Below are 13,658 nucleotides of genomic sequence, written 5' to 3'. Positions count from 1 at the left end.
GCTTATTTCACATATGCTATGGTTAAATTTGCCAGGGTGCAAATACTACATTCTTGTGGATGTGGAGGATAGGACTTAAGACCTCAGTATCAGAGGCAAAACAATTATGAAGCCAGTTAATTAAAATCAAACAAGTATATATAGCCTGGAAGGATTTTGCTGTTACTGTTTGAAATTGTATTTTAAGCTCACAAATCTTTTGTCTAAAGCAAATACCTTTTCAAGGAAGAGAGATTTGAACTTCTTGACCTAGGGATGTGTGGGACATAGAACCCTGGTAAACTTTATTCTTTAATCTCTACTTCTTTGTTAAATTGTCAAACTTACTTCAAATCAATTTTTACTAAAATCATAATCTGAATTCTTCTTATTCATTTTGGTAGTGCATCTTTCTCGTTCCATTTCTTGTCTTCTGTCAAATTAATTCCATTTACGTATAGTTCCCTAATGAACCATCACTTTTTACATAGCTAAGGAATATAATTATGCCCTCTGAAAATCTGTGTAAAACTTTACTTATGTGATGCTTAAAATGTTGCATTCAGCAGCAAGGTGTGTACTGATCGTGACAAATGTGAGAATTCTGTCTAGTATGAGAAAATTTTATGTCGTTCTCTCAGTAGCAAGGTTAAAAATCATATTTATGGCTATATAATTGTGATTTGTCAAATAACTGAAAGCTTGACAGAGCTCTAGTTCTATCTGGTTTACTCTTTGTGGTGGTAAATTTAGGGTGCCTCTACTGTGGTGGTAGTACTGCTTTCATGAATCTTGCTTATGGGCATTTAACTAAATAACGTGATACAATGAGCTACTTGGCTGTCCATGTAATATTCTCTCTGAAAGGTTCAAGCTATAATAACATTGCTTTATTGGTTTTAAAATAATCAGCTTGCATTGGGCAAGGCAAAAAGTAATTTTTTTTCAGTGTGGCATAGAAATAAGAAGTGGAGTTGTATGTAATACTATGATTGACTGGTATAATCTCAGTGTCATCAGCCTGTCACTTGGAACCTTGTCTGCAATACAGATGCATACATCTCCAGTAGACCTAAAGAACACAGGAAAAATCTGCATGCTGGAGAAGCTTGGTACCTGGCAGTCTATTGTTTACATGCATAACCTGACATGAAATCAGTTGATATTTTATATTGAGGAATAAATATGGAAATTTCTTTGTGCATGAAGGATCAAATGGCTTATAGAAGGAATGCATAGAAATAATTTTTGGTTCAAATGTTTAATTTTTTTTATTATTTTAAAAACCTGAAGTCTCCTTGCTCAACATAAGTGTTACTTTGAGATTAATACATGCCATTTTTAACTATGCTTCTTTCACTAATCCCAAGGTGAGGCTGAGTAAGTTTTATTAATGAAACAAATGTTTTTGGAGAGAATAGCTTAAAAATCAATAGTTCACGTGACTGAGCATACAACTCATAGTTTTTCATTCTTATATTCAGTGCCCTGAATCATTTCTGAATGGGGAATTTAATGTAGAATAATTGACTCAGCAGCATAATCAGTTAATTTGATCCAGAATTCCCTATGGCTGGATGGAAAGTTAGAGGACTACTTGGGTTTTTCCTCCTTGGAGGAGGTAAATGATGAACAGTCAACATCTGAGTGGAAAAACCATCTCCTTACTTTGAGGAGGGCAAATTGTCTGCCTGAAGGTTATTTTTATTTTGTTCACTCTCCATACTTTCTGTCCTGCTGCAGCTTAACTCAAAGTCATGTGTCAGGAAGCTAGTTCAAAGCTTGTGAGCAATTTAAGACTTTTATAGTGCCATGAAGTTGAGAATGAAAAACTATTCTTGTAGAACATACCCATCAACTTTGCTTTCTTATAAACCCTTAACTGATTTAGCTCGCATTGACATTCTGTGCCTTTTCTGTGTCTTGTCTACTTCTTTGCTCTTTCCATTAGATCCTCCTACTACTACCACTCGACTGCCCACGGTTCCCTGGCATCCTTCGACTGATGGCACCACAGGTTTAGCCACAGAACCTAGAATAATAAATTTCCCAACATCAAAGCCAACAAAGCAGGACGACACTTGGGGTATCATCGTCGGTTGTGTGGTGGGTGGGGTTCTTTTACTGTTACTTCTCGGTACTCTGGTTGGAGTTGCCTGCTATAGGAGAAGAAAGACATTCCGTGGTGACTACTTTGCTAAGAGCTACATTCCACCATCAGATATGCAAAAAGAGTCCCAAATAGATGTCCTTCAGTCAGATGATATGGGTTCTTACCCTGGCAGTATAAAAAAAGAAACAAAGCACCCAATGAACTTAATATCTAAGGATTATTTAGAAGACCCTGGAAAACCTGAGTTGAACAATATAGACAATACTAACAGGTACCAGGACCGTTATGAAAGACCAATGGATTACCATGAAGGTGGAACATTTGGAATGAGTTTCATGCGTGGTGAATTTTACGACGATGATGACTTTGTTTCTCACTTAGATGGCGCGGTAATATCTCGGAGGGAGTGGTATGTGTAGTAACCACTGAAAACTAAACATGTACCTGCAGTTCACTTCATTGGCTGGTCACTTTCAGATTGTTTATACTTACACAAGAGGAGGAATAAACTTTTCGAAAATTTTTTTTGAAGGTTTTTATATTGTGACTTGACACAATGGAAATACTGAATCTGGGGAAAATGTATTTGAGCTGCTTTTTTTTCCCCAATGCTGTACTACTGTTTGAGATTTGAGTTTTAACACAGAGTGCTTATATTAGTCTATGTCAGAGGTAAAAAAAAAAAAAAAAAAAAGGCTAAATTAAAGTTGCCATTCAATATTGTTTAAGAATAAAAAGTGGCTCTCTGATTTAAAAATAAGTTTACCCAAGGCAATGATCAAATATAATCTTTGGGGGCTTTGAATTACTCCAGTCTAGGTACTATCCATGGTAAACTTAATGCTTCTATGTAGAAAATACTTTACCAATTGAAATGAGTTACAGCAGAATTAAAGCTTTATTTTCTAGGGTTTTTTCTGCATAAAAATGAATACCTCTTAGCATTTTAATGAGCCTTCTTATAACTATATACTTAAAAGTTAAGTTATTGCACTGAAACTCACTTATGAACAACATTTTGAGGAGTAACTGTAAACAGGTCAAAGGCTTGTATTTGAATAAGATGAAAAGTTATTTTTTTATAGTCATTGATTTCTAAAGCTTATTCTAGTGTTTGGATATATACATACAGTAAGGTGTTTTGTTAGGCCTGCAGTTGGCAGGATGTCAAAACTCATTAACGTATACAAGATACTCTTTGCAAGTACACAGGGTGCAATTTTTGAGACCTGTTTTGGAGGCTTTTTGGGAATCTTACCATTTAACTTAAAAGCTGGTCAATTGGACACAACTAAGGAGAAAACACCCATATAGATTGCGAAGCTGGAGGCTAATGTGAATGTGCTTATTTTCCCAGGTGCCAAAAAGCATTAGAGTTTCTATGACCAGAATTTAAAACAGCGGTTTTACGCTGCTTCCGCCTAAGTTACAATGCCTGCTTTGAAGAGGGTAACCAGAGTTTCAGATTATTAGTAGGGAATAATAGGACACTTGCGCTGCTACTTCAGGTATTGAAAATGCACTCTCCAACGGTGCAACTAAAGAGTCTAAACAGGAATTCAGATGATTTGTGCAGTCTCTGTACCGCAGTGAATTTGTTTTCCCTGCGAATAATCAATACTGATTTTACATGTTCTTTAAAACATCTTGTCTGACATCTGAAATAGTTCTACTTTGTCTTGAGCAGATTCACCAAACTAAATCTGCTGATTTTGTGAGGCGGAATGAAATAACTTTAGATGAATTGCAGAACAACGATAAATTCATAAGTAGAATAGTAAATCCTTTGAAGTGCCATTTTTAAGTGTTTAGCTTGAGGAAATTGAAGCTGATAAGGCTATTAGTATTTGAAACCTGAAAAGGGAAAAGTCTCTGCTACCGTTGACGTGAAATAGGCTGCATAATTACAGCTGCTTCATGAGCACTCATGCTGGAAGTTCTTTTCTATCCTCATGATGTTTGGTAGCTTACAGCATTTAGAGCTTCACAAAAATAGTTGTATTGAGCGTTGTAGACAATACACTGTGATTGCATATGACTGCATGTCTTTAAAAAAGATTGAGACAACAGCTTTATTTGAAATTCAAATGGAAAAGCATCCCTAAACAACTTAAGTTTGGGTTTGGATTAATGGAGTACTGATACATGATTGACCAAAGTCCCAAAAACAATAGCAAGTGATATTGCGGTTATCTGTAGTTTGAGTGCAAACACAAGAGAAGCAGTGAAATTTCTAGCAGAGGGTTCTGATCCAAATTATTTCTGGAATAAAGAGATTATACCTCTCTTCAAATAAAAAATACTTGATATATCATCTTTAAAAGATGGTGTTACTTGGAAATAAACATAACCATAAACCAGTTTTCCACATGGGATATCTTGCTTTTGTCTCTGTGGATTTTTTGCTTTGATTTTTAAAATAGATATATATTTAATTCATATGGGTTAAGAAGTTGAAATGTTCTGGAGTTGAAGTTATTAATAGGGATAGGGCTTACGCGTGTTGCAATGTTTTGTACATTAAGTCTACTGTAAAAAGAATTGATTGTACGTACAAATGGCTGTTGTGTGAATAAACTTTTTCTTACATTCTGGAACATAGGTAGTGTTCAAAAATGCTTCACAGGTATGTTCTTAAGAATTGGAGATGGAAAAGCACAATAAACCCAGAGGCTGGATAGAATGTGCTGAAGTGTTCAAGCTGTTTGAGATGGACTGTTCAGTATTGCCCCTTGGAGGCCCTAAGCTTATAAAACAAGCATCTTCAGAAACTCTTTTAAGAAGATTAAGAGAATGATAAATGGAGGTGGTTACTGTCCAAAACATTTAATTTCAAGCACAGCTGATAAACTAACTAGGAATTGCATACTTAAAAATAGCCTTGTTTTTTCATTCTGTTGTCTTTGTTAGCTTCAACCGTATTTCTTGGAGTTAATCAATTCCCATCTATTTCTGGTGGTTAAAATGCTTTGTAGGTGGCACCATGCATCTTAGGTGCCCTCTGGCTTGTTCAGCTTGGCATGGTGGTCTGGGTTTATGATCATTCCACTGGTTAGACTGATGTTTTGTCAAAGCAGTTCAAAAAACCAAAATGAGTGTGCCCTGTGATAATTGCCCTTAAGTTTCTGTGTGTCACTATACTTGCTGGGATATTACTATTTTTCCTGGTGTTCAGAAGCCAATGGGTGGTTATTGTCATCTCACCCAAAATGAGACTCAAAGGCTGGACTTCAATTGAAAGTATAATACTTTTTGATGCTTTAACATTATAGCAGAATTTGCTAGAAGAAAAGGCACCATGAAGTTAGGATGAAGCAGTCAAGAAACTCTCCTGGTGTAATCACAAGACCAAGGCATCTTCAGGAATTCTGGACCTAAGAATGTAATATTCATTAGTTGAGACTTTTTCACTAAAAGAAGAGGGCACCCAGTGTAAACTAAACTTAAGCCAGTTAAAATGCAGTGGTTAGGTGAACTCCTCATTAGTAGAGCGTGAGACACACACACAAAATAAAAGTCCTTGACTTAGGATAAACACAACTTAATAAAAACTAAAATGTGGGTGGGTTATCAACATTATTCTCATGCTGAATCCAAACAACTGTACCCGCTCCTGAGAAGAAATGAACTCTATCCCAGCCAAAGCCAGAACAGTTTATAGTGTCCAGGCTGGTATCTGACAGACACATGGAGCTTATGCCAGGAAAGCTGTTGTGTAAGCCAGAGGTGGTGCCTTGCGTTCATCTTGAGGAGGGAAATAAGTTCTGCCAGTTGTTACTCTAGGACTTTATTCCTTAGCATTAAGGAAATCATAAAAAAAGCTTTTTTCCATTTTTTTCAAGTTATTTAAGTATACCTTTGTGAATGCGATCCCAGGGGAATATTCATGTTAGATCTTTCATAAGCAGTGAGGGGACAGGAATTGCTGTATTAGAGTGCAAGTGTTGTATTTTGGGTTTCTTTTTTTAATTGAGAGATTTTGCTCAGCTTTCCAGCATACAGACAGAACACCATTAGAGCTCTGAGGAACTGATAAATCATGTTGCATAGTTTCAGGGTTTTTATCTGTGAATAGAACATACAGCTGAAGAGGCTCTCAAAATTTCTTTCAGTAAGAGATTAGAGAATGGTTGTGTCCCGTTTGGATAATAGCTGAAGTAGACTGCTTTAGAAATATGTTGCAGGTATAGAACTGTGTTAGTTTTCAATTTCTTTGCTGTTAAAATTTCTGATTTGGTAATCATTGTAAATCAGGGCATTATTGTAGGTAAGTGTTTAGTGCAGCTGACATGAATTATTCCAATTTTGAATTTTTTTTTTAACCTCTTGGTGCAAGTTTGAAGCACTGATGATTTTAAGTTAAAGTATATTAGGTTTTCAGTTTTGAGACTTAAAAATTGATTTCTAAGCATAGTGAAAGGAGTGGCCTTTAAAGACTGACAAGTGTGTTAATTCAGTATGAGAGTTGTTCAGCATTGGATTTGACAATGCTAAGGTCAAAAGAAAAATGCTTTGAAGGGAAAAAACAGCTTTTTCTCTCCCCTTATTAAAATTTATTTATGAAAATTACTTTCTTGTAGGTTGAAGTGTGAAGTCCTGAAGATGATAGGTGGTCTTAGGGGTTGCTTTGATAAGTGTAAGCCAAGTATTTTGTGTTCCTTTGCGTGTTCATTGCTCCTAGTAGTATATGTTTTTTTTTACCCTGACTTAGTTTTTCTTTTTTGCTTTCTGCAGACTTAAGTGTCTTTAAAGAAAGATTGTCAATAAATCATAGTTGCCCAGGTTTTTGAATTAGCACCTTGTTAGCTCGTGTAAGTGCAAGCCATATGTTTTGTAATGTCATCTTGCCTTGAAATTGACAATGAAAGCATACTGCTAGTACTTACTGAAAGTAATCCATGAAATTTTTGAAATCAGTTTTGATTTCATGAACTCTCTTAATTCCTCCAGTTTTTTAGTTGGGTAAGTTGAGGCAATACTACAAAGATGCTAGTGCAGGACAAGGCTTTCTGTTAGGTGGTGGAAGGAAGAAGCCTTTCTCAGAACAATGCTGAAGTATCTTATTTGAGTATTGAAAGTATATGAACTTCTTAAAGTTGTAATCTATGCTATCACATTGCAGATGTGCCCTTTAGGCAGACATCTTCTGTTGCTGTAGCAGGGGCTGTGATTGGAGCAGTCCTTGCTCTTTTTATCATTACCATCTTTGTGACAGTGCTGCTGACCCCAAGGAAGAAAAGGCCAGCCTATCTTGACAAAGTGTGAGTATGTGTTGGACTTTTTTTTTTTTTTTTTTAATTCAGTTGAAAGCAATATGCAGAAAGCATTTGTTTTATACATGAATTTAAGTGTCTGACTTAATTTAGCAGCTGTTCAGCTTTCATAATTTCAGGGCTCTATTTTCAGAGTAGACAAATGTGAAATCACACTAGTATTTCTGAAAAATAAATGAGAAAGGTAAGAATTACTTCAGGGGTAATATAATGCTTTACCTCTTGAGAAGTTTGGGTTTTTTGAAACAAAACTACTCATGGATTTAACTGGAGGGCAAAGGAGAGTCCCTTCTTGACTGATGCCAGTGACTGCTAGTTTGTTGTAACTGTGGGTCTAACTTGAAAGTAAATTGTCCATGCTTTGGAGATGTTGAAGGCCCCCTAAAATTAATCCTGATATGTTTGTAAAATTAAGCAAGCTCCCACAGATACGTGCTTAGAAATTACTGACTTCTTGTGCTTTCTGGAATGTTGGTTGTTTCTTCAAGTCTCTGGCACAGATATGCAATTTACTTTATTCAGCATCCAATGTGATCAAACAAAAGAAGGAAACAAAAAAAGTCTGAAAAGATTTTGTCAGTTAAAGTGGATGATGTCTAGATCCTGTTTGAAACATGCATAAAAAAAGTGACGAGGGCTTAGAATATATGTAAATATGAGTCTTCTCACATCCCATATACAGTTAACACTTAATCTGAATGAGAAATGAAAATGTTGCTCATGTCTGTACATATAGTTAATGAGAATTAGAGTAAAATAACTTACAGCCTTTAGCATAAAATAAGTTTCTTCATTTGCATTGAGCTAGCAAGATGAGTCAAGAGTCTTGAGCAATTTCTAACATGTTAGAAATGATGTTTTCTTGTTTGTTTCTCTTAAATTCTGTATCTGAAGCATATTTATATGAATGGTCTTAAACATTTAAATTCTGTTATAACCATTTGCTTTCACTGAGAAAGTTACAATAGAAAAAGTCTTGCATGTAAGAATTGATAGTAAGGCTTTCTCAAAGGCTTTTTAAGGAAAGGCTGTAGTTAAAAATGTTGTTCGAGCTCTATGTCATAACTTAGAAACTGATAGATACCAGTAGTCTCTAATCCTCAGTTGGAGTGTATGGGGGGAAGCTCAGTCTGCTTAACGCAGTATGGAATAAATAACAAATTATAGGTGGTGCTTCTCTACAAAAAGTGTGTGGCTGAATAATAGTGTGGTGGACATGTTCCATTACAATATGTCCCATCTGAGTTATTGCTGACTGAAAGGTGTTTGTCCGTGAGTACTGAGTGTTGGGTGATTTGGCAGTTAATATCTGACCATTCAATTGGACTTCACAAACATGATGTGTCGTATTTCATTCTTTCTTTACTACAGGATTGATCTTCCACCCACTCACAAACCAGCTTCATTTGAGGAGAGAACATTCTCAGTACCACAGAAAGAAGCTATGCTTCAGGTGAGTAAGTGTTTATATGCATCTTAAATTGACTTAAGGAAAGCATTAACTTTGCTTTATTATGTTAATTTAGTCTGATTTTGCTTTCCTGGTAATATATGGAGCCTTTCAATTGTTTCACAACCAAGCTGTTTCCCTATGTATGTGATATCCAAATCTCTTATCTGTAATGTTAAAGTCATCCTTAGAGGTCAGGAAACTGGTAGACAGATCATCTTGTATTTCTAACAGGCACAGATTCTTTTGAATTAGAAAACCTATAGTTGAAATTCTCTGGTGAGAGAATATACATAACTTTATAAAGCAGTGTTCATAAGGGGAAAAGTTATGTTTGGTAAACTTACAAAGTGATCTCATCAGCTCCCTTGCTAGTAAACAACTGTCATTCTTTTGAGTTAACAACATTTGAGGGGTGGGCATATATTGGAATTCGGGCTTTGACTAATTGGTAAATTGGTAAATTGGCTAATTTACCAAAGTATGGGTTAGATTCTTGTTGAAGGTCACTAAATCACTTTTAAATACTTGCAATTATGTAACTTATAATTTTATATTTTCTTCTTGCGTTTACCAGCGACAAAAGACCCATATGAATTTTGTGACAAGTACTTGAATTTTTAGTGTGCTTTCAGGGGTAGCTTCTTGTCATCCAAAGTAATGCTGCCCAAGCAAGACAGCAATAGGCAAAAAAGTTCTTTACCAGCATTTAGTGTTTGTGTGTGTGTGTAGTCTGATCAAACAGGCTCATAGAGGTCACACTGGAAAGCTGATTCTAGCAAATGAAACAGTTTGAATAAGTGGGGAGCAAGGAAGGATAGGGCTACTTTCTTCCTTACAGCATGGTTTTGAGGTGGGTTGGACTGCTTGGGAAACTCCAGATGAATTCAGGCTTCTCTTGCACTAGGCATTATAGAGGAGATCTGTTCATGAGAGATGGCTTAAGCTAATATCATTGATTATTACACTTCATATAATAAACCAGTCAGCTAATGAAAACTATAGATCCTGGCTATGGCCCCTGAAGTGCCTTTAGTGTGTGTGTGTTTATGTTAAATTAGTCAGTCAGATTTTTTTAGATTTCTGCTTACACTGAAGAAAACTTCCGTCACCTATCAGTATTTGTAAGTATTAGATTATAGTTGTTTTTAATTAAATTTTTGTTCCATCTTCAGTACATAGCATAAATAATGTGATTCTAACCACTGATGTGCTGAATAACAACACTGAGGTAATGAAGACAATCATTTGTTTATAAGGAATATTGTTTTTTCCGATACTGTGGTGTATCTTTGCAGCTTTAAGGACCTATAAAAGTCCTTTTTCATAGAGGGAAAAAAATCTTCACCTACCTTTGAGAAGGATTTTGATGGAGTTCTTAATAACATTGAAAATATTCTTGTAGATTTTCTTTGTGATTGATGGTTACTAAAGCTCACCAAATATCAGTTGCTGATAAAAGCTTTCCTTATGTTGTAAACGTAACAATGAGTAATACTTGTGTATATTGTTGCTGAGTGAGGCAAGAAACTATTCTGAGATCCATTGCTGCTTTTAGTAGCAGCCTGATGATTATAACATTGTGAAGGTAGAAAACATTTTGTTGGCATAAAGAATAGTAGGTTTTCATCTTTTTACCTTAAAGGTGATAGAGCACCAAAGATGACACAAAAGAACCGGTGCTTTTCTGTGCTCAGGTTGGGCATCTTAGCTATTTCTTCTGTCACTACAGTACTCAACAATTACAATTTTTGATGAATCATTCTTCTGCTACTATTTTGGCTTAAAGTATTTGAAAAATATTGTCTTGCTTATAGAATCAAAAGATATAGTTTATTGTGCTGTTTGTGCATCTGTAGTGCTGCTAGATGGCAAAATGACAACACTAGGAAATACAATTATTTGTCCTTTACAGAGCTACTTATAAAGGAGATAGACATACGAGGATGTGTACCTTATTGCTTTCCTCTTCAGAACTTCGCTGTCTTTGAATTCTTTTCTAGGTTGTGTATACCGTGGCTTCTGTTGATGGGTACTAAAGAACTTAGGCTGAAGCTGACTGTAGTCTTGGAATGGTTAATTAAATGTTTTATGAAAATTTACTTTGTAAATAGAGAAAAAACCGTGAAGAGACTGAATCGAGTATTCATTTTCCTCAAGTTGGATAAACAGAGTTTTAAGTTGTTTTGGGAGGAGAAAGATTCCTCTTCAGGTTAGGTGTTAACTAGGCTTTATTTAAGAAATGGATGTTGGCATAACGCTGTTAGTGTACCTGTCTTTTTCTCTCTGTGGAACTCCAGAACTGAAAAGAACTGGAGCTGGAGGCTGTCGTCTTAGCTGATACTGCCTCTAATCAGTATGTACTCTGTTATGCTTGAGGCAAGATCTTCATTTTATCTAACAGAAATAAATGTCAAAATACTGGCTTTAGCCAGAAAGTGATTGGTTGCATTGTTTTGGTGTAACAAGCCAGCATTTGGATAGCTGTAAAGAGGCAAAAGAAACAAGTTAGCAGCCTGTCAGGGTGTCTTGTCCTGTGTGACTAAATGTCTGTGCTCACTACTGTATTACCTGATGTTCCAAATGCTGCCTTGCCTACCAGGACTGAGAAGCAGGTGAGCCTCTCACTGGGAGTTCAGGTGCAAACTTCTGGATATGCTGAAAACAACTGTAGGGGAATTGTCACTGCTTTGTCAACCACAATAGATGATCAGTTCAGTCTGAGTGGAAATGATAGACTGCACAAAGATGCAAAGTAAAGAAGAATGAATTTAAATGGTGTCTTCTGCATACTCACAATAACTTAGAATTGAAAGTGGATTGATTCAATTTAGGCTGATTCTGGTAAATTGTCATAAATAATGTTCAAGTTTTTCAATCATCTGTACTGTTATTGTTCAAATCATGGACAGTAGCTTTTTTTTGATCTTGTAAAGTATTTGAGATTCAACTGATGATGCTGAAATTCTCTTGTTTGTATCCCAGCAATCAGTATTTAACTAATTTTATACATATCTGAGTCAGTAGATGATGGTATTAAAATGAGGGGAAATGTTGTAGACCTGGGATAATACTGGCTAGTCAGTATCTTTCATGGGTACTTCTTGAGACTTGGAAGATTTAAGTTTACTTTAAATATATGTTATCATTTACATGCTAGTGTTAATAATGAGCTACCAGTATGTACAAGTACTATGTAACTGAGTACTCATAATTTCTCTGTACTGGTATTTGCAGATACCAATTCATGTATTCATGTGAATCACCTCAGAACTGGGAAAAACTGGTTCACCTAAGGCCCTAAAAGAGTGAGGCAAAAGTCCAAAACATAGGAATACTATGGAAAAAAATTACATTATAGTTAAACTTACTGTGAAGACTGTAGGTTCATCTTTGTCAACTCTTTTGTCAACAGCACTCCTGCTTTTGTCTGGGTGTCCTTTTAATAATCATTGTCATGGAAATACTATTCTGTTACTCAGAACTATTTATTGCATGTAATGTGAAAGAGTGATGAGAGCAGCCTGAAGGTTACGTCCTTGGTAAGAGAGGAATCTCTGCTTGGCAACGCAGTTTTTGAGGCGATTCAGGAAGAAGTTGAGCAATGCAAGAATTCCAGTGGCTTAAAGAGGAATTTTGCTATTGCATAATATTTTAAAAAGGAGTGGAAGAGGGTGCACTAATTCCAGCAGTCCTTGGAATCATTAGAGTTAGCTTCATTGTTTCAAACAATACAGTACTAAGAAGCAAAAGCTTCTTTATTTTCCTCTAAACGTGCTTGAGACAGGCAGTCTTGGACAATGTGAAAGAACTGAAGTTATTATTACCTTGACAGGTGCTTATGAAGGAAAGAGAAAAAAACGTGTTTTGCACAATGCAGTGCAACATTCAGAGTTGTTGAAGTATTCAGAATTTAACAGGGTTCTTCTGTAGAAACAGGAATAAGAGTGGATAAGGGAAATGCAGCCCAGTAGGTAGGTCTGGCCATGAGAAGACTGACTTTAGACTTGCAGCTTGGAAGAATGCCTCACTTATTTAGCCAAGCAAAGCTCTTTAACAATAATATTTGTACTGATCACAACGGGAGAGAAAAAAGTGAAGTTGTCTTAGCACCATTAAAAGCATAAAACACCATTTACCAAATGATGATATTTCTGAATCAAATTTGAAAACATCAGCCACTGAACCCTTAAACCTAATATAATATTGATTCATTTATAGATTATGGCTCTCTTGCATTCTTCTAGTTCTTTTCCTTATGCTTTTCATAGAGGTGGGAATATCTCTTCCTTGATGAAAAAGGAAGCATTATTGTTATCATTTGCCTTAGACCAAAGAACTGTTTAGGCAAACAAGATTGAATGGAAGGGAGCACAAAGTGTGCATAGATAAAATCATCTGTACTGATCTTCAAATAGGAAAAAAAAATTATCAGATGGTGTTAGAATGAGGCACAAACTGTTTTGGTAGTAGATCCCTTTGTAATGGAATTTCTAAACTGAAAAGTATCAGAAAATGTAAGATGAAGTTTTTTGCTGAGATCGTTGGTTTTAGGCTTTTGAAGAACTATTTGAGAAGGAGAATTCTCAGAATAAAACAGATTTCATGAAACTCTGCAAAATGTAATGGTAAGACAGTGCAAACTTCTGTTAAGAATCCAAGCCCAGAACCCCAGATTGTTTCCATGCAGGAAGACACAGACTATGTAGCTCAGCACATTTGTCTGACAGAATCTGTAATTTTGGTTCTGTCACTTGCTCCGTGGCTGTAAAATGTATAATTTCATTATCTAGGGAAGGTGCCACGTGAGATGATTTCCTTTGACTTACAGTTTTAATTGAAT

At 35.8% G+C, this 13,658-nt stretch overlaps 1 protein-coding gene across 5 annotated transcripts in view; it reads left to right on the top strand.

The window, feature by feature from the left end:
• Nucleotides 1–13,658, top strand: part of NECTIN3 (nectin cell adhesion molecule 3) — a 157,958-nt gene that overhangs the window by 42,712 nt on the left and 101,588 nt on the right. For 4 of the 5 annotated variants that reach the window (XM_042031561.1, XM_042031560.1, XM_042031558.1 and 1 more), the window contains exons 6-7: nt 7,215–7,353; nt 8,737–8,818. In XM_042031561.1, the coding sequence (XP_041887495.1) occupies nt 7,215–7,353; nt 8,737–8,818 (221 nt within the window). Of the gene's footprint in view, nt 1–1,930; nt 4,690–7,214; nt 7,354–8,736; nt 8,819–13,658 lie in introns of those variants that run through there. The other variant, XM_042031557.1, reaches the window with a different exon arrangement.

This window comes from Corvus kubaryi, unplaced genomic scaffold (assembly GCF_017639235.1).
Source record: "Corvus kubaryi isolate FWS band 111438036 unplaced genomic scaffold, C.kubaryi_AGA036_p1.0 37341, whole genome shotgun sequence".
Classification (NCBI taxonomy): Eukaryota; Metazoa; Chordata; class Aves; order Passeriformes; family Corvidae; genus Corvus; species Corvus kubaryi.
This window is presented reverse-complemented; position numbering and strand designations above follow the sequence as displayed.